The sequence below is a fragment of the Humulus lupulus genome, chromosome 8 (assembly GCF_963169125.1).
Source record: "Humulus lupulus chromosome 8, drHumLupu1.1, whole genome shotgun sequence".
Classification (NCBI taxonomy): Eukaryota; Viridiplantae; Streptophyta; class Magnoliopsida; order Rosales; family Cannabaceae; genus Humulus; species Humulus lupulus.
The window spans coordinates 54,952,912-54,973,023 of record NC_084800.1 but is presented as its reverse complement, the minus strand read 5'-3'; the positions used below and the strand labels follow the sequence as shown (position 1 = coordinate 54,973,023).

At 36.4% G+C, this 20,112-nt stretch overlaps 1 protein-coding gene across 2 annotated transcripts; it reads left to right on the top strand.

The window, feature by feature from the left end:
* Positions 1 to 14,054: 14,054 nt before the first annotated feature.
* On the top strand, positions 14,055 to 16,121 carry LOC133793799 (serine/threonine-protein kinase RIPK-like). Of its 2 annotated transcripts, none has more exons than XM_062231074.1 (5): positions 14,055 to 14,630; positions 14,726 to 14,861; positions 14,974 to 15,110; positions 15,206 to 15,332; positions 15,430 to 16,121. In XM_062231074.1, the coding sequence occupies exons 1-5, from the start codon at positions 14,259 to 14,261 to the stop codon at positions 15,804 to 15,806; spliced, it is 1,149 nt and encodes a 382-aa protein (XP_062087058.1). In that variant the 5' UTR covers positions 14,055 to 14,258; the 3' UTR covers positions 15,807 to 16,121. The 2 variants fall into 2 exon arrangements, with proteins under 2 accessions (XP_062087058.1, XP_062087057.1); XM_062231073.1 differs by having other exon boundaries at positions 14,515 to 14,630; positions 14,722 to 14,861.
* Positions 16,122 to 20,112: the final 3,991 nt, after the last annotated feature.

Here is a 20,112-nt window from a genome sequence, read left to right as displayed (position 1 = left end):
ATAAAATACAACATACTCACAAAATAAACATAAATTAAATCAAAATCAATTATTTTCAATTATAAAATAAATCATATTAATTCATTGAAAATATTAATTAAAACTTAATTTAATTTAACATTTAGTTTCAATAAAACACACATTTTCTTACTTCTAACTAGACACAATAATTTAAATAATTGTTGACCCTGATTTTGGTCAACGACACGGAGTCTAGAAAACGACAGGAAAATGATATAGAGCTTGAAAATAAACTAATGGAAAGATAAAGAACACAGATATTTATAGTGGTTCGGCCCCAGTGATTGGTAATGACCTTACGTCCACTTGGTACTATTATTAATATTGAGCTCCCAAGGTGTGATCAAAAAACTAGGGTTCCTGAGTTTCACGAACCTTCGAAGAAGAAAACAATACAATGATGGATAATAGTAATATAATTCTCAAAGAAAAAAGTTGATCCCCTTCCGTGAGCTATCTCTTGTATATTTATAGGCTCAGGAAGAGTTACATGAATTAGGAAATAATATCTATCCATAATGATCAGATCTGCAGGTCATAATGAAGAGATATTCTCGGATATCATCACAACTGTACAGATCTTTACATAAATAAACGAAATATACGACCAAGCTGGTCGTATATAGAACTTGATCTCTTCGTGTAGAAATAATGCTGGTCGATAGGCGAGCCGTATCTTTGCTATGTGTCCACCACGTGTCGAGAATCCTTGCCACGTCATCAGCAGCTGATTTATGGATAAACAATAATTAAATACAACATTTTACAACAAAATAACTATAAAAACACACAAAAATTTATAAAATTAAAATAAACCTAATAAATTCAAAATTACTTAAAAACTTAATAAATCAATTAAAAACTCAAGAACTAAGCAACAATTAACATAAAAATTGTGGTAAAATAACTCTATTTTGTAGAGTTATCAATCTCCACTCTTCTTCTGAAGATATGTTACAGATAAAGCATCTTCTCTTGAACTTTGAATTTGTTTTCCCATTACTTGAATTATTCTGACCTTTGTTCTCCTTCTTGAAAACTTTTCCTTGAACCAGTAAACCATCCCCATTGTTTTCTTCCTTCTGTTCTGACCTTCTCTTTATCTCCTTTGACATTAAAGAATTTTGCACTTCTACTAATGTCAATGAATCTTTACCATACATCTGTCCACAAAATGCTCATAGCTTTCTGGGGGAAGAGAGTTAAGGACTATGATGGCTTGGTCTTCATTTTCAACCTTGATCCCAATGTTTTCAAGATCAAGAATGATCTTATTGAAGTCATCAAGATGATCTTCAATGTTCTTTCCCAGTGTCATCTTAAAAGAATACAACTTCTATTTTAAGAATAATCAGTTTGCTAGAGATTTTACGATATAAAGCTTTTCCAATTTTACCCATAAGCCACCTGATGTTGCTTCTTTTGAAACTTCACGTATCACTTTGTCACCAAGGCTGAGTATAATGGCACTGTGTGCTTCTCAAATAAATGAGTCTTCTCCTTCTCATACAATGTTGCAGGTAGTTTCTTTTCCTCCAACAAGGCATCATGTAATCCTTGTTGTACCAACAAAGCACGCATCTTGACTCTCCATAACCCAAAATCATTCTTTCCTGTAAACTTTTCAATATCGAATTTCGCATTTCACATCTTCTCTGATTGTCCACTAGAATCTTGAAAATGAAATCAAGACCCCCCTTCGAATGACCTGGCTCTTGATACCAGTTGTTATGCAACTATACAGAACCCTCACACCAGTAATCAACTTCAAGAACACCCAAGAACAAAACACAATCTGAGAATCACACACACACACACAAGTACACAATGTTTACGTGGTTCAACTATGATCTTTGTGATTCTAATCTTCTCTACGAGGGAAACCAATGTAAAAACAAGCCTACCACGTCGTCGTTGTACGTGATAGGCTTATTTATTTCATTTGATTTTTTAAAAAAAGTTGAACATATAGTGATATAAGTTAGAATGTGGAAAGTGGTTTAGAAGTAGAATGTGTTACATGGTAAGAAGTATGTGGTTTCATCTCTAAACCAATTAGTGGTGAGTGAAGTAACTCATGCTCTTATAAATTGTTGAATATACTCACACACTCTCCATGTGAGATATTTTCTCTAACAATATATGCCTAATTCCATATAGCCCAAGCTCCAAATTGATTATCACATTTGACCTCATTATTTGAACCTAGTAATCCATCTCAGTCTCTCTTTCTCTCAAAGCTAGTGGATCAATCACAAAAAAAAAAAATGCTTTTGTTGACGCGGTTCTTCGCCAACAGGTAATTAAGAGGAGAAGATAAAGGGATTAGTGCTAAAGGTGAACCGAAATAGATATCTGATCTTAGAGGATCAAAGAGGTGACTTAAGACACATTTTTTAAGTGGTTCGAAGGTTAAAATCCTTCTACTCCACTAGTCAATATTATTGATCTATACTGAGTATTTGATTACAGAGTATTTCTTACAAGAGATTATTTTTTCAACCCCTATCAACTCCCAAGGTCTCCATATTTATAGGAGAAGACACCTGGAAGTTGGTAAGAAGGTCATCCCGTGACCTTCTTAGCTGTCGTATCAATTCTGTGACATTCATGATTAATTCCTAAACCTGACACATAAGTGTGGTCAAATCAATAGGTAAGGAGGTAATGGGCCGCACGGCCCAACCCAGTCGTGGGTGTCTGAACACGCACGTTCCTGCTGCGTGTCCGAGAAGTCAGGGGGATATCAGACACGTGATGCCTGATATATGCACGTTTACCTTGCGTGTGTTTTCACAAAGGGTCACGGCCTCCATATCCAGCTCGTGGTACGAGCTTCACACTTATCTCGGTCTTCGGCCTTCGAAATCCCTACCCCGGTCTTGGACGGTGAAGGCGAGCTCTTGGGGCTTCCTCGAGCTAAGAAGGCACGACATTACGACAGAAGCTCCAGCCCTGGGGATGACCATGAGATAATCATGGTTAGGCCGCAGCTCGGCTTGCTAATCAGCCCGTGGGAAAATCAGGGCGTACAACTTTCCATTCTATTCAATAATTTTGTTTGACCTCATTCTTCTTCAACTGCATAAATGAAGATGAAAATTATAATGGTGTCTATTAGTTAAGCGTGTCGTTGACTATTCTGTGAAAATTATCAGGGTACGAAGAATCACTGATCTAATATTCAAATATACCCAGATGTGTATTCAAAACTTGCAGAACTCCATAACCCAATCATGGACACTTTCAATCCATAAATGTTCGCGTGCATCTTTTCTTTTTGGGTGATTTTTTGCAAGCATATAGATCGAGAACGTGAAGCTCGTCTTCACGCTTGAAAATTCGAGAGTTAGCCATTCTCTAAATCTCTAGAAAATGTCATTCCACGCCCTAGCGATTTGGTTATTCAGGTCTTGTAATTCTTTGTTCAAAGTGGATACTTTTTTTGTTTCTTTCTTTTAAATCATTGGCAACACTTACACTAGAGGTATAGGATTTTTAGTCATTCCATTTATTATATTTACTGGTTTTTTAGGCTTTCTTGTACATGGTTCCACTACAAAAAACCTCACATTTGCCGGTGCAAATTTGCGCCGGCAAAAGCCATATAGTTTTCAGCGACGTATCCCAGTCGCTAATGTTACTTTTGCCGACACAAATGTAATGCGCTGGCAATGGTATCTTTTGGCGACGAAAAAATGCGCTGGTAAAAATAGGGATGCGACGGTAAAAAATTTTGTCACGTTGTTGTGGAAAACACTTTTAGCGGCGCAAAAATGCGCCGGCAAAAGTTTACTCTTTTAGTGGCGCGTTTTTGCGCCGGTAAAGATGTATATATGCAGTAAAGGTTGAAACTTTTGCCGACGTAATTTTGCGCCGGTTAAAGTATTTTTTAAATAATTTTTTTTGATTATATTACTAATTTTATTTTCAATATATTAATATTAATTAATAAATTTTGATTTTAATATATTAATAATTATTTAATTTTTTAGTAATATTATTTAATTAGAAATAAAATTAAAATTTTATAAATAAATAAAAAATATTACAACTATTAATATTTATTGTCTCCACCAAATATGAAAATATAAAAGTAGTTTTGTAAAATAAATGTCTAATAAATTAAACTTTAAATAAATAAATAAAAAGTTCTACAAATAAGTACTGCCCGCCTCATCATCCCCACCCCCGTAAGCATCATTGTCATCGTCTGAATCCTGTTCTTGTAAGTCAGCAATAAAACCAGGAGCCATTTCACCAACCTGCTTCAACAAAGCACTGAGCAGGAGATCTTGACGCCGTTGACGACTCTCAAGTTTAGTATTATGCTTTTTTAGGTTATGATTTTCTAGCATAATGTCCTCAGTTCGCTGCAAAAGGCTGTCCACTTCAGGTGGCAATTGCCTGGACATTTGAGAAGTTGACGAAGATGCTTCCCTCTTTGCGCCAATTTCCTTCAACCTAGGCAACCCCCCAAACCCTTTCTTATAACGCGAGCGGGGTCCAAGGACATCCGTGACAATATCCATATCAGGCGGGAATTGACCGTCGACATTATCGCCGACACAAGAAGCAGCAGATGATACAGGGGCCGTACTCTGCGATGCTCGACACTCGTTCATCTCAGTCTGCACAATAAAAAGCACGTATCTCGAATTCCAATATAACATTATTTGAAAACCTAACTTATAAATTTTTAATATAACAACATATAAAATATAACTTTATTATCTATCTGCCAACATCCTATCATTAATGACTGTAGACCAGTGATTGAAAAAGAATGTAATTAATTTTGTTCCCATATCAGGGAGCAAGTGGGCTAAAGTAAATTTGGTCATGAAAATCCAATCTAAATGAAAGTCATGAAGATGTTGTTGATATATACGGTAAGTGAAGTTAATTCCATTAATGGGGAATTTATGTCTCCAAACATATACATCAACTACATTAGCCCGCAAGCTCCCTGATACGGGGACAACATTAGTTACATTCTTTTTTTATCTTAGTCCACAATCATTAATCATAAAAATATTGGCACATAGATTATAAATATTTAATTGTTAAAAATTTAATTAATAATTAATATATAATTACAAATTGACAACAACTAATTAATAATTAATATTTATTAATTATTTACTAAACTTTTTTAAAGTTAAATGATCATAAATTAGTTAAGGTTATGCAACTTACATGTTTTGTCGCCGCTACATCACTAATCCACTTGTCCTTCTTCTTATGGAGGTGCTCGAATGTGTCGATCATGCTCAGGAGCTCGCCAGTAGATGGGTCCATCTAAAAAAGTAAATTATTTAAACATTGTGACATTTATAATATTTTCATTAATGTAAGGAAATAGGTTATTATAATTTACGTGATCATAAACATGGGCAACGATGGATTTGGAACCGTGTCCTCCTGGTATGGCCATTTTTGCTCGAGCTTCTTTATTTTTCTTCGATATACGCTTCAAACAGAAAACAATACTCATTAATCTAGATTGTAATTTTATAATTAAAGATTAATGTAAAATCTACGGCATACTTGGTGAGAATCAGAAGCCCAAAAATCACAAAAGGTTTTGACTTCGCTCTCTCATTGTCCACCTCTCCTCCAACCTCTACCCAGTGTTTCTTCATCGTGTGGCGCCAATCAGTCAGATGTTTCTGCATTTGTCTTACCATGGCATCGTTGATTACTGGATTGTCTTGTGGATAAATGAATTTTTCTTAAAATCACAATTAAATTTGGAATTTGTTAAAATATTATGAAGATAGACAAAATATTTAATAGTGAGTTATTAAAGGTTTAAAAAATGCTTACAGATAGCCTATTTCGAATAACTTGGATATCAGCTGGTTTTACTTGTTCCCAAGCTAGTGTAGTTGGGGGTACGGTGCTACGCAAATAATGAGCCATGGAATTATTGAACCACTTGCCGTACGTTTGAATAGCTTTTCCAGTTTGTGCATCAAACTCTACTTTCAAATGACTAACTTTTTTGGTGGCCAGCTCCTTCTTGATATTGGCACCGTAATAAGCTCCCCTGCCTCTCTTGGAGCCACCACTTGTGTCATTACTTGGTTTGGCCATTTTACATTAAAATATTCATTAATTAACTATTTCAAATTATGTATGTCTGTTGTTTTTTGTTATAAAATTAACATTTATTCATTATGGTATTTCCAAACCTACCCTATTCCGACCTAGTGGATCCCTTGGAGATAGTAAGGAGTCATGTACTTCTCCTCATTTTTTTTAAATATTTCTCAAACATTTTAAAAAAATGAGGAGCAGTACATGAATACATTGGCTATCCCCAAGGCATCCACTAGGTGCATCACTATTATTTTTTGTTATAAAATTAATATTTTATTACTTATTGTCTTTCCCAACCTACCCTATTCCGACCTAGTGGATCCCTTGGAGATAGTAAGCAGTCATGTAGTAATTCTCATTTCTTCAAGATATTTCATCAAATATCTTGAAAAAATGAGAACCAGTACATGAATACATTAATTATCCCCAAGGCATCCACTAGGTGCATCACTATTGTTTTTTGTTATTAAATTAACATTTTATTACTTATTGTCTTTCCCAACCTACCCTATTCCGACCTAGTGGATCCATTGGAGATAGTAAGCAGACGTGTGCTAATACCCATTTTTTCAAGATATTTCATCAAATATCTTGAAAAAATGAGTACCAGTACATGAATACATTGACTATCCCCAAGGCATCCACTAGGTGCATCACTATTGTTTTTTGTTATTGAATTAACATTTTATTACTTATTGTCTTTCCCAACCTACCGTATTCCAACCTAGTGGATCCCTTGGAGATAGTAAGCAGACATGTGCGAATACCCATTTTTTCAAAATATTTCATCAAATATCTTGAAAAAATGAGTACCAGTACATGAATACATTGATTATCCTCAAGACATCCAATAGGTGCGTATGTACCTATATCTGATACTATCATTAATTAATGATAATAAATAAAGTTTTCATTGAATTAAATAAAAAGTTACATACACTTGTTTAAATTACATATCACTGTCCTCATCATCACTAACTACAACATCATTACGAACATCACTATCACTATCACTATCGACTAGAACATTATCGTCATCCTCATCATCTTCATACTCGGCCAACGTGTCGTCTTCAAATTCAACTTCATCATCGACAACAAATTCATCCGAACCTTCGCCAACCAAATCATCGACGTTGTACACTTCAGTGGCATTGACATCAACCCGATCATACTGAAGATTATCAAAAATTGGAAGTTCTACCCACAACTGAAATGAAGAAGAATTAACTTCTTGCAATATTGGTATATCATTTGTGGTCTCAGTATCATCAACATCAAAATTTGAGAAATCCCATACATTCCTCGGAATGTATTCATTAACGAGCCTTCAATCATCCCCATTTTTCACATCTCGAAGATAATACACCAACTTCGCTTGAGATGCGAGAACGAAAGGATCATCTTTATAACATTCTTCCTTCACATATACGCTCGTAAAATTGGATTTCACTTTAATTCTACTTGTATTGAACCATCTACACTTGAATAGGACAACACTGTAACCCATCAAGAAGGACAATTCAATTACTTCTTCCAAAACTCCATAGTAGTTCACTCCTTCCTCACTTGGCACCATTACACAACAATTTTGTGTTTTAAGCTTCATATCACGACCACAAGTCACAAATTTCACACCATTCACTATCATCCCTGGATATGAGTACACAGTGCCGCTTGATTTGTTTGCGAGAGCATACAATTCATTATTCACTTCAGTAGGTGTTGACTCATGCAAACCGTTCACCTATCAACATTAACATTGAAAGTTAGTTTTGGATTGATTAAGTGGGGTTTCGGAAAATAATTGACTAATATACATACTCTTTCTTTGAACCACTGAGGAAAATCAGTTTCTTGTTGAACTTCAAGATTCGAGCCCCCCCGTCTTCTTAATTCATCCATATGCTCACTACAAATGGACAACAATATTATGATTTTGGCCTTTACTCGTTATATAAACCAAACATCATTATTGAAAAAAGACTAGAAAACACACCTAAGGTACTCCTTAATTTCGGCACAATTGTTCAAGATATACCACTCAGCCTTTTGCTTTAACTGCGGATTGAGGAGCATACTTGATTTCTTACCAAATGGACGACCAACAGCCTTATAAATAGAATATTCCCGATTTGGTTGGGATTCAACACGATCGTCATTCCTCTCAGGTCGATTGAATCGAGTCTCAACCCCCCGAAGGTACATTGAGCAAAAGGTTAAGGCCTCGTTCACCACGTAAGCTTCTGCGATTGAACCTTCTAGACGTGCACGATTTCTTACATACTGTTTATAAACTGCCATCGAACGTTCAATGGGATACATCCACCTAAAGTGCACGGGATCGCCAAGAATTGCCTCTTTCGGAAGATGCAAAACCAAATGCACCATAATGTCGAAAAATGTGCTGGAGGAAATATCATTTCCAACTTGCATAAAATGGTGATAATGTCTGTCTCCATCTTCTCAAGGTCTTTCACATTCAAAGTTCGTGCACAAAGTTTTTTGAAAAAACCGCACAACTCAATAATTGGCTTCCGAACTTCAGGAACCAAAAACGACCTAATTGCGGCGGGCAACAACTACTGAAACAACACGTGGCAATCGTGTGATTTCAGCCCAGTTATCTTGCCATCATTGACATTGACATTCTTCGAAAGGTTTGCAGCAAAACCGTCCGGGAATTCAACTGACTTCACAAATTCACAAAAAACTCGACGCTCCGGGACACTGAGGGTGTAACTGGCGTGCGGTTTCTTCCACTTATTTCCCTCTTTGCGGAGGTGGAGTTTTTCCCTAATTTTCATGTCTGCTAGATCAAGTCTTGCCTTGTCAGTGTCTTTAGATTTTCCCTCTAAGTTCAACAAAGTTCCCAAGACACTGTCGCAAACATTCTTCTCAATGTGCATTACGTCAAAGTTATGCCTCAACAATAACTCCTTCCAATAATCAAGCTCGAAAAATATGTTCTTCTTCGACCAATTAAGTTCAATCGGAGCCCTTTTGCGTTTCACACCACCAAATTCTTTGTGTTTCCCAGGATGTCTAATCTGCAAATTCTCTAATTGCTTCAATACATCATCACCGGAGTAATCTTTCGGTGGTGGCCTGAGTTCCTTGTTACCGTTGAATAGTGCTCGTTTGCTCCTCCATTCATGATTCATATCAAGAAACCTCCTATGGCCAATGTATGCAATTTTACTTCTAATCCCTACAGAGGGAGTTTCTTCATTGCATGTGGGACACGCCTTGTACCCTTTTGTGCTCCACCCAGACATCATAGCATAAGCTGGGTAGTCGTTAATGGTCCACAAGATTGATGCACGCATATTGAACAAGGTACTATTGTATACATCTTGTGTCTCGACACCATTCACCCATAACTCCTTCAACTCGTGAAGCAAATGTCTCATATAGACATCGATATCTTTTCCAGGTGAAGAAGGACCTGGAATTAGAGTAGACAACATTAATGACTGTGGTTTCATGCACTTCCACGGCAGCAAGTTGTATGGGACAAGTATCACAGGCCACATGTTGTAAGAGTTGCTCATGTTCCCAAAAGGATTGAAACCATCTGTAGCCAACCCAAGCCTAACATTTCAAGGTTCGGCTGCGAAAGATGGGTACAACTCATCAAGGTGCTTCCACGCCTTACTGTCAGCGGGGTGCCTCATCACACCATCTTCCCTTGGCCTTTTAGAATAATGCCATCTCATATCCTCTGCAGTATATCTGGAACTATACAACCTTTTCAATCTCGGCGTCAACGGAAAGTATCACATGACCTTATGGGCAACTTTCTTCCCGTTCCCACGATTATCTTGCCAGCGACACTCACCACAAACCGGACAGAATTCCAAATTCACATTCTCCTTCCAAAACAGTGCACAGTCATGCTTGCAAGCATCGATGGACTCATATCCCAATCCAATACTCTGCAACTTTGCCTTCGCCTCATAGTTAGACTTAGGTAAAATTGTTCCGTCAGGCATAGTGTCGACTAACAATTCCAGCAAACCATCAAAGTAATGATTGTTGCACTTGTTAATAACTTTCAGATGCATCAGCTTCACCAAGAAGTTCAATGCGGAATACTTTCGGCAACCCGGGTACAGTTCACTTGACATCTCCTTAAATAAATTGTCATACTTGTTGCGATGTTGAGGATCATCTTGGGGAGGATCATTATAGTTTCCAGTGGGAACGTCATCTTCAGTGTAAACATCCTCCAGGATATCCGCTATCTTATCTCTATCATGATCTCATACCACAGCTGGTGGCGACGGCAGCGCCTCTCCATGGTAATGCCACACTTTGTAGGACTGTACGATGCCATTGTTGAATAAATGCATCGAAATTGCATTTATAGGCTGGAACTTAACATTCCCACATTTCTTGCACGGACAGCGAACCAAACCCTGATCGTTCAACTGATTTTTGGCAATATCGAAGAACTCCTTAACACCATTTCTATACTCCAGAGACCAATGATTCCTCGCACTCATCCAGCTTCTGTCGCTCGCCATCTTTAAGCGAAATAATTAAGAAAATATTAATAATTGTCTTAAAATGAGGGAAATGATAGTCAAAGTATTTCATGACTGTTTGTCTCCCTAATTATCACTAACTGATAATAATATCTTATCTCTGGCAAAAATAATTATTTATAGGGATATTTGCGGCTAAATTACTCAAACTTACAACTTACTAACAATTAAATAACACGTGGTACCACATGATTGGTACACATTATTATTATTTTAAATAATTTTTCATAAAAAAAATCATTTTATATTTTTCATTTTTTTTTAAAAATCTAATTTATTGTTTTTCAATTTAAAAGTAACAAAAAATAATTTTTTTCTCATTTTAAAAAAAAAAATCAAATTTGTTGCTTTTAATCAATTATTTAAGATTAAGTAAAAAAAATATTTAATCTTAAATTATTGCTTGGATTTTAAACAAAATTACTTAATCTTTAATTGAAAAAAAGTAGACAAAATGATAAATAGGAAGATTTTAATAATAAAAATAATAATAAATTAAAAAATTTGAGGATATTAACAATAAAAAATTAAATTTTAAAAAAAAATGTATTTTTCATACTTAATCTTAAATTGAAAAAAAGTTTGATTTTTTTTATTAAAAAAATGTAAATTTTATTTTTTGTTAAATTGAAAAATAAATTGAAAATTATTTTAAGAATAATAACAATGTGAACAAATCATGTAGTGCCACGTGTCATTTGACCAGTCAACTTTAACATTTACTTATTTATTACTTTTATTTTGAAATTAATTTAATTATACATTAATTTCATTTTGTAATTTTTTATTAAATTCTTCAATTTGTATTGGATTATTTACTTAATCAATAACAATTTTATTATATTTATATTTTACTTAATTATATTTTATTAAATCATTTATATTTTTAACTTTTTCAATTACAAAACATCTACTATTAATATTAAAATTAATTAGTAATTATTATGATTGGTAATTTTATTTTATTTAAATTATAGTTAAAAATTATTTTTTTGATGAGAAACCTACAAATTAAACACATATATACCCAGAATATTTCCAAATCATACAAAACATATATATACATTAACAAAAACACCAATTTACATATATACAAATATTTAACCACAAAAAAACATATACCAAAACTGATTTTTTTATTATTACAAAAAAAAATTAGTAAATACATATTTACAAAAATATCACATTTAATATAAAACAATTTAAAAATATAAACATACATTATTAATCTGGTTTTTTTAAGTTCATACTTTAACTAAAATACATATATCGCAAAATACAATATAATAAATATTAACAAGCAAAATTAAACAAATACATATAACACATTAAAATAAAATAAAAATGCATATTCAAATCTGTTTTTTTAATTTTACAAAAAAAATTAATAAATACAAAAAACATATATTATAAAAGTAACTTAAATATAGTTGTTATTAAGAGAAACAAATACATATAAAGCATTAAAATAAAAATTAATGTTAACGGCTATATTTTTTGTAATTAATGTTAATTTTCCTAAGACTAACAAAATTTGGGCAGCATAACAGCTATATTTTAAACTATCCCAAAATTTTATAAAACCTGCAAACTACACACAAAAATATACATAATATTACTAGATCAATATACAGAATATTCCCAGAGCATGCAAATTATAAACGCATATTTACTTAAAATTTCTAAAATATTTTAAAATTTGATTTTTAATTGCTAAAATTTAATCTTAGTATAATACCAAATCTAATCTCATAATCTTAAGATTAATCGAATACTAATTAAATTAATTTCTAATTATGAGATTATATTAAATCATCTAATGTAATGATTTTTACTATGCACAACATAAAATTTGATTTTTTCTTGTACCTCTTTTTCTAAAATTTAAAACAAAAAATAAAAATAAAAAAAACAAACAACAAAAATTAAATCATATATAAACAAAAATAAAAAAATAAAAAAATAAGAAAATACAAAACATAAATATAAATATAAACATATACATTTTAAAACATAAAAAACATATATAAATATAAATATATATACCGGTTTAAATATATATATTAGTTTAAATATATAATATATATATATATATCAGATTATATATAATATATAACATATATAAATATATATATCAGTATATACCTTTGCAGCGTGGTGGTCCGATGGTGGCGGGGTGGTCCTGTCGGCGGTGTGTGCAACTGAGAAAAAAAAAATAATAAGAAAATTTATGGGCAAAACAAACTAACAAACAAAAAAATAAAATAACTTACCCTTGAGAGAGTTGGAGCCGTTGAAGAAGAGAGGGTATGGGGAAGAAATGAGAGAAATCTGAAAAAATGAAAAAAAAAATGGAGAAGAAGACTCGGGCGGCTAAGTTATAATGTTATGACTTAATGCGCCGGCAAAAATCTATCAGAGAAACCCTAGGTCAAAACGACGCCGTTTAAATAAGCATACATTTACCGGCGCATTTTTTGACTTTTGTCGGCGCAACGAAACGCGCCGGAAAAAATCTGGCCACTTACCTCCTTGAAAACGTGCACAGCATTAATTTCACGCTCACTTTTGCCGGTGCGTTAGGTGAATTGCGCCGGCAAAAATCCCTTCATAATATATTATTAAACTTTTGTCGGCGCAACTCGGAATTGCGCCGGCAAAAACAATGACTTTTGCCGGCGCAATTCACCAAATGCGCCGGTGAAAATATTGTTTCTTGTAGTGTTTGTTTATTTGTACCGGAGGTTTGTTTATTTAGTTGAAATTATATTGAAAACTACAATGATAATCAGCAGTGGTTGTATTCAAGTTCTGATAAAAAAAATTATGAAATAATTGTAAGAAAGATCTCTTTCTATAATTTTTTTTAAAACAATGTGTAATCTTATGAAAAGACAAGCTTCACACTCTTAAGTTACACGAGACCCCTTTTATTTCAATTGTTGTAGCATTCATTATGTTGGTTTTTCCAACCGACGAAAAGCATTCATCTATTGCATTATTTGTTATAGAGTTTTTTTTATCCCTGGGAAAGATGTCAATTATAGGATTTCTGAGAACCGACGTCTTTCCAATTTTAAAACACTCTATTTTCTATTACTGATCATCAAAATAATGTGTAACATTGCCAGTATTCTTAAATACATATCTTTTGAGTTGATTTCTCCCAATAATGCTATAAAAGTCGAGGAATGCATGTCATTTTCTCTTGGAACCAACCACATGTGGACTTACGGGTTACCCGTTAATCCGAAGATAAAATAATACCCAAAAACCAAGTTATACTCTATACAAATGAGAGAGAGAACTGCACAGAATGATTATCATATGTTCTAAAAAGTCAATTGGTTCTCTAAGAAAAGAAAGTTGGATCCCTCTTTCCCATTTGTCTAGCTTGGACGGTAGTTGGTATTAAATCTTAAAACCCATTTGAAGCCTTCAAAAACATTCCTCTAAATTCATATTCTTCCCCATCCATTTTCTTAGGTTACAAACATCTCATTTTATAGAAGATCAAAGACCAAAAAGTTGTATCTTAGAAGTGAAGAAGACGAACAAAGCAAAAACGACTATTGTTTACGAATGACAGAAAAGAAAACCACATGGAGATGTTTGCTCACTAGTTGTTACAAAGCCGATTCCGCCCCCACGAATCCGAACAAAGCGGTAACAAAAACGACGTCGTTTGAGAGGCTTTCTCTGTCAGATTTGAGTAATACCAGCTCGACACTTTCCGAAGATCTCTCCACCGATTCTATTATCCACGTTTTTACACTCACCGAGCTAAAGGTCATAACCGAATGTTTCTCGTCGAGAAACTTAATTGGCAAAGGTGGGTTCGGCCCGGTCCATAAGGGGTTCGTCGATGACAATATTAAGCCTGGTTTGAGGGCCCAGCTGGTGGCGGTCAAGGCCATGAACTTGGATGGAACTCAAGGCCATAGGGAGTGGTTGGTAAGTTTGACTACGCTTGATTTATATACAATTTATTGAATGCGTGATTGTAAAAAGTTATGATTTCTGATTTTTTTTTTCTTGATATTAGTCAGAGTGAGGTGGTTTATCTGGGTCTATTGAGGCATCCACACCTTGTGAAGCTCATTGGGTATTGTTGTGAAGAAGAATATAGACTACTCGTCTATGAATACATGCCAAAAGGCAGCTTAGAGCATCAACTTTTTACAAGTACGTTTTGCTTTAGCAACTTTTCAAATTTTGTATGAAAACATTCTTATGAACCCTCTTGTATCCATAGCAAAGAATTTGTCAAATATTGTTTTTTGTGTGATATGTACAGGATATAATGTTCCTCTACCATGGTCAACGCGGATGAAAATCGCGCTTGGAGCTGCAAAGGGTCTTGCTTTCTTACATGGATATAAACAACCAGCCATACATAGGGATTTTAAGCCTGCAAACATCTTATTAGACTCCGTATGTTTCATTTATATTAATTTCTTATCTACTTTGTTTTATTGTATTATATGATAGCTTATTCAATATTAATATTTTCTTTTTGGTTTTTCCAGGATTACACTCCAAAGCTCTCTGATTTTGGGCTCGCAAAAGATCCTGATTCCGAAGATGAGGGCACTGTGGTGTCAACTCCGATAATGGGCACTGAAGGTTACGCTGCGCCTGAATATATCAAGAAAGGTAAACTAATTCACATTATATAAAAATAAAAAATTACATTTTTTATTAATTTAAAAGCATAATTAATTAACATGTTTTAATATTGTTAACTTATTAGGTCGCTTGACAGCAATGATCGATGTTTATAGCTTCGGCGTGGTACTGTTGGAGCTAATAACGGGGAGAAAGTCGTTGGACAAGAAACGGCCGACTAGCGAGTATAGCTTAGTAGATTGGACTAGGCCCATGTTGATCGATCCGAGAATGCTTAGCCAGATAATGGACCCCAGAATGGAAGGCTTATACAGCGTAACAGGAGCGAAAAAAGTCGCCACATTGGCTTACCAATGTCTGAGCCGCCAGCCCAAACATCGACCCACGATGAGGACCGCCGTCCAAACTCTGGAACTACTGATGGACTTCGACGACTTATCGACTTCGGCGCCTTTTGTGTACACAATTCCACTTCCCATGACCAGAGCAGGCAACGTTTAAGGTCCCCAAAGTCCCCAAATTTTTACTATTCGGAAAATGGGGTGACACAGGACCATAGTCCATAAAAATTGTGTGAAGTGTGTAAACGGCCACCACAAAGACAAGGGAGCTTAGAGTAATGTGGTTAGAATAGAGTGACAGATACTGTTAATTGAAAGAGAGCTTAGACTAAATCTGAATTATAGCTCTTCAAAATGTGAAGATTTTTTTTTTAATATTGAATTGTTTATATAAAATGTAATATCATTATTATTTCATTTTGTAGATTTTTTTCAATAGTGAGAAAATACCAACTCATTGGAATATCTTGAAGGATTTTTACTCTTTTTAACCATATTTTTTGTTTTATTAGTTGTTTAGATTCTGTCGTTGGTAAATTATTTTTTAGTATTTGTATTTTGTAAAATAGACCTTCAAACCCAATTATGATAAAGAAAAAAAATTAAATATAATAATATAATTATGGGGGGTCCGAACTTGACGTGAGGGAGTGGGACTGGTGGGCACCGTAGGTGCACACTAGGCCCATTTTCAGCGTCTTTTTGTGTTTTCACACTTAGCGGTGCAGTCATGGGGCTTCTTGGTGTGTGTATGCTTTTTTGACCATGATGTCACTGCGTGTGCATTCGTGTTGGGTTGAACTGTGTCTAGCGTACGTGATAGTGTGTGAGTGGTGATTTGGTTGTTTATGTTGGTTGGCTTGGTGCTTGTGCATCAAACTATGAACGCTCCTACCGCCTTCAGTGTTGCTAAGTAGAATGATTGTGTTTTTATTCTAAATTGTTAGTTTGGTAAATTATTTGTGATTTTACTTCAAAAAAAACTTTGACTAAAATCAAATTTAAATGTCTATTTAAACTATTTTATAAAATATAAGATCCGAACAACTAAAAAGACCAAATATAGAGTCCAAAAATATATAAAGGGAAATTTAGATATTTATGCATAATGTATGTGCATATATCAAAACAATATCATTCTTTAACATCATTTCAAAATAATGCTACTATTTGTTTGGTTTCCAAAAATACCCTTATCATTTTTTTAGCCTCCATCTCTCTTCTCTCTCTCTACTCCCTCTCTCTCGGGTCACCTTTATTCTTTGGAGTTATGGCAGCTACCACCAAACCATCATCACCACCAAATTTCTTTGAAAAAACGTCTACAACTTTGGCATCCCCCTCTATTTTTTTCTTCTCTCTTTCCTTCCTCCCTCTTAAAGTGTTCATGGAGACTAAAATAAAATGTCTCATGATAGTTTTTGATGGTATAAAACTTAAACCTACTAAAAGTTCAATAAAGACACTAATTTATGCATTTCAAATAGATTTGTGCAAGATTTTTTTTGTTTTTTTGCAATTTTTTTCACAATTTTTTAGATCTGAAACGTAAAAATTTACAGAAAACTTGATGTGTCTCGATAGACCTCGATGCCCAGCTCGTTGGGCCCTTAAAAATCATGATTTTCATGGAAAAAAAAATCACTTGTCTCTATAGGCCTCGACATGTGTTATCCAAAAAATTGGCATTGATGACGTGACAACTGATCTCTGGACACGTGGCTGACATCTGGAGGAACTCTGCTAGTGCATCGACCAGAAGACGTATTAGAAGTAGTAAGCAGCCCAGTCTTACCTGCGACCAGTCTAGTCGATGGTTCTGCATGCAATGTAACATTACTGTGAAGATCTTTGTAAATCCCAAATTTAACTCACACAATCTCCTGAGTATCCGATTATTCAGGAGAGAATATATGTAACGATCTTATGTAATCCCCCTTGAGCCTATAAATAGAAAAAGAGAGCTCAAGGAAGGGACTTTTTTTTTGGGCTTTGGAATTATTGAAGATTAGAGTAATTATCCTTGGAATATTGTATTGTTCTTCAGAGGTTAGTGAAACTCATTGAACCCTTGTTCTTTGATCACTCCTTTGATTCTTATATCAATAACAGTCTAAGTGGACGTAGGTCATTACCAAATCCTGGGGCCGAACCACTATAAAATATCGTGTTCTTATTACTTTTTGTCATTGGATTCTTCTCAACGTATTCATTCACATCAAGCATATTCCGACTCCGTGTCAGTTGACCAAAATCTGGGTCAACATTCTGGTGCTTTCATTGAGAGCTTGATTTATCATTGCTGAGAAAACTAATGGCGAAAACTGGACAGGCAGCCGCTGCTGCGCCATCAAACCCACCTCCTCCTCCCCCTGCGAGCATGGCGGAGGATGAGTCACATCTGGACTTTGAGGAGGAAGAGATGGATGATACAACGTTGAAGAGTACCCTGGGGGCGTTGCAGGAGGAGCTGGCTAGTTTGAAAGCCAGTCAAGAGACTGCTGCCGAAGTTGTGGCGTGGCAGCAGCAGGAGATTGAACGGCAGCGCGCGGAATTAAGCGAAAGGCAGGCGGAGATGGTCCGCCGCCAGAGCGAAGCCATGGCAGCCCTTGAGGCAGCCTTGCAACTGGCAAGGAATCAGGCCGCACCTGTTTCGCAGCCTGACCAACCTGTCAATGGGCCACCCCAAAAGGGTCCTAATCCCAGCCCACCAATCCAGCCTTCGAGTCCGCAAAGGCCCGAGCAGCCTCAGGTGCCCCATGACGATGTCCCGCTGGACCCTGAGGCACAGCCACCATCCCAAGCTGGTCGCGGCAATCCCCCGCAACAGAGGCAGAATAGGGCCGAGCATCAGCCTCATAGTCCTAGACGTCGTAGGGGCGATAAGCCAAACCTACCGAACAGAGGTCAGTATCCCCCTGGTAACAGGAGGGACTCAGAGTTAGGCTCTGCGGTCCGGGGTCCCCCACGGCATGATAATGTACGGGGACGCCACGACCAGCGCAGGCCGCCCTCTAACGTTCGGGACGTTTCAGCCAGGGACGGAAATCGAGGTAACAGTCAATCCCACCATAGCCAATCAAGGTTCAGAGATGGCCATGGATATAATGAGGCCGACTCAGGCAAGGGAAACGCTGGCCGAAGGAATGAAGAAAGAGGTAAAGGCAGGAGCCAGGTACCTCAAGATGACCAGCCCAATAGACGGGACGCTGGGGGGCAGCCCAAGCAAAATAATGTCTTCAACCGGCTCGGGGGTAGCGAGCAGCGGAGAAGAGACGAAGATTTGCGTGACGTACTCAACGATCGCCGCGAGCGGCATGGCGAGAACGTCCCCCCAACAACAGAGGCCACAGCGATTCCTGCCGCTGTACAGGCCCAAATAGATGCCCTCAACCAAGCAGTGCAGCAGTTGGTCGGGGGAAGGACGTCGTATATCGACCACGTTAGGAGGAAATGCACTCCTTTTGTACAGAGTATAGCTAATGCAGAAACTCCAAGCAAGTTCAAAATGCCTACACTTCCAAATTTTGACGGGTACGGAGACCCAGTATCTCATGTCAATAAATTTGAGATACAAATGGACATTCAGAAAGTGTCTGAAGACGCTCGGTGCAGGATCTTCCCTGCAACACTTTCTGAAGCCGCACAGGAATGGTTTTTTAAGTTCCCTCCCGCAAGCATAGTTTCCTGGGAAATGTTCGTAAGAGAGTTTTATGGACAGTTCTATGCAGGACATGTGCATCCGACCGAAGCAAACCAGCTGGTTGAAATTCGCCAGCAGGATGGAGAATCAGTGAAGGACTACATCCAGCGCTTTATGCGAGCGACGGCTGGAGCGAAAACGGTGGGGGACGAAGGCAAAATGATGGCCATAACCGCAGGGGTTAAACGTCATTCTCCCCTCTGGAAAAGTCTCCGAAAGGAAAGAGTGAGAACTACCCAGGAATTTTTGGACCGGGCTAATCGCTACATCAAGCTCGAAGAAGCCATTGCCGACGATGGAAAACCCTCAAGCAAGGATAAGAAGGCTTCCGAACCCGCCAAAGCCGCCAATGGTTCCAAACCTAATGGCAACGGCAACGGCAATGGCAAGAATGGTGGAAAACGGCCGTATAACGAGCCTTCCACCTCCAACAATAAACGAGCCAAGGGTAATCGTTATGAACCTCGGTTCACTAACTACACTGCCCTCGTTAAGTCACGGGGAGAGGTTTATCAGGCCACAAGTTCTAGTGTGCCTTACAAAAAACCTGGCCCCAATCGAAAGGATATTTCGAAGAGAGACACTACCAAGTTCTGTCGTTATCATAACGACTACGGACATGACACCAATGAATGCAACCAATTGAAAGATGAAATCGAGTTCCTTATTAGACAAGGACACTTGAGAAGATACGTACGGGCCTCAGGAAATTCCCAACGAGAAGCTCCGGGTAGCAACGAGCAAGCGCCCACGCGCCAACGCT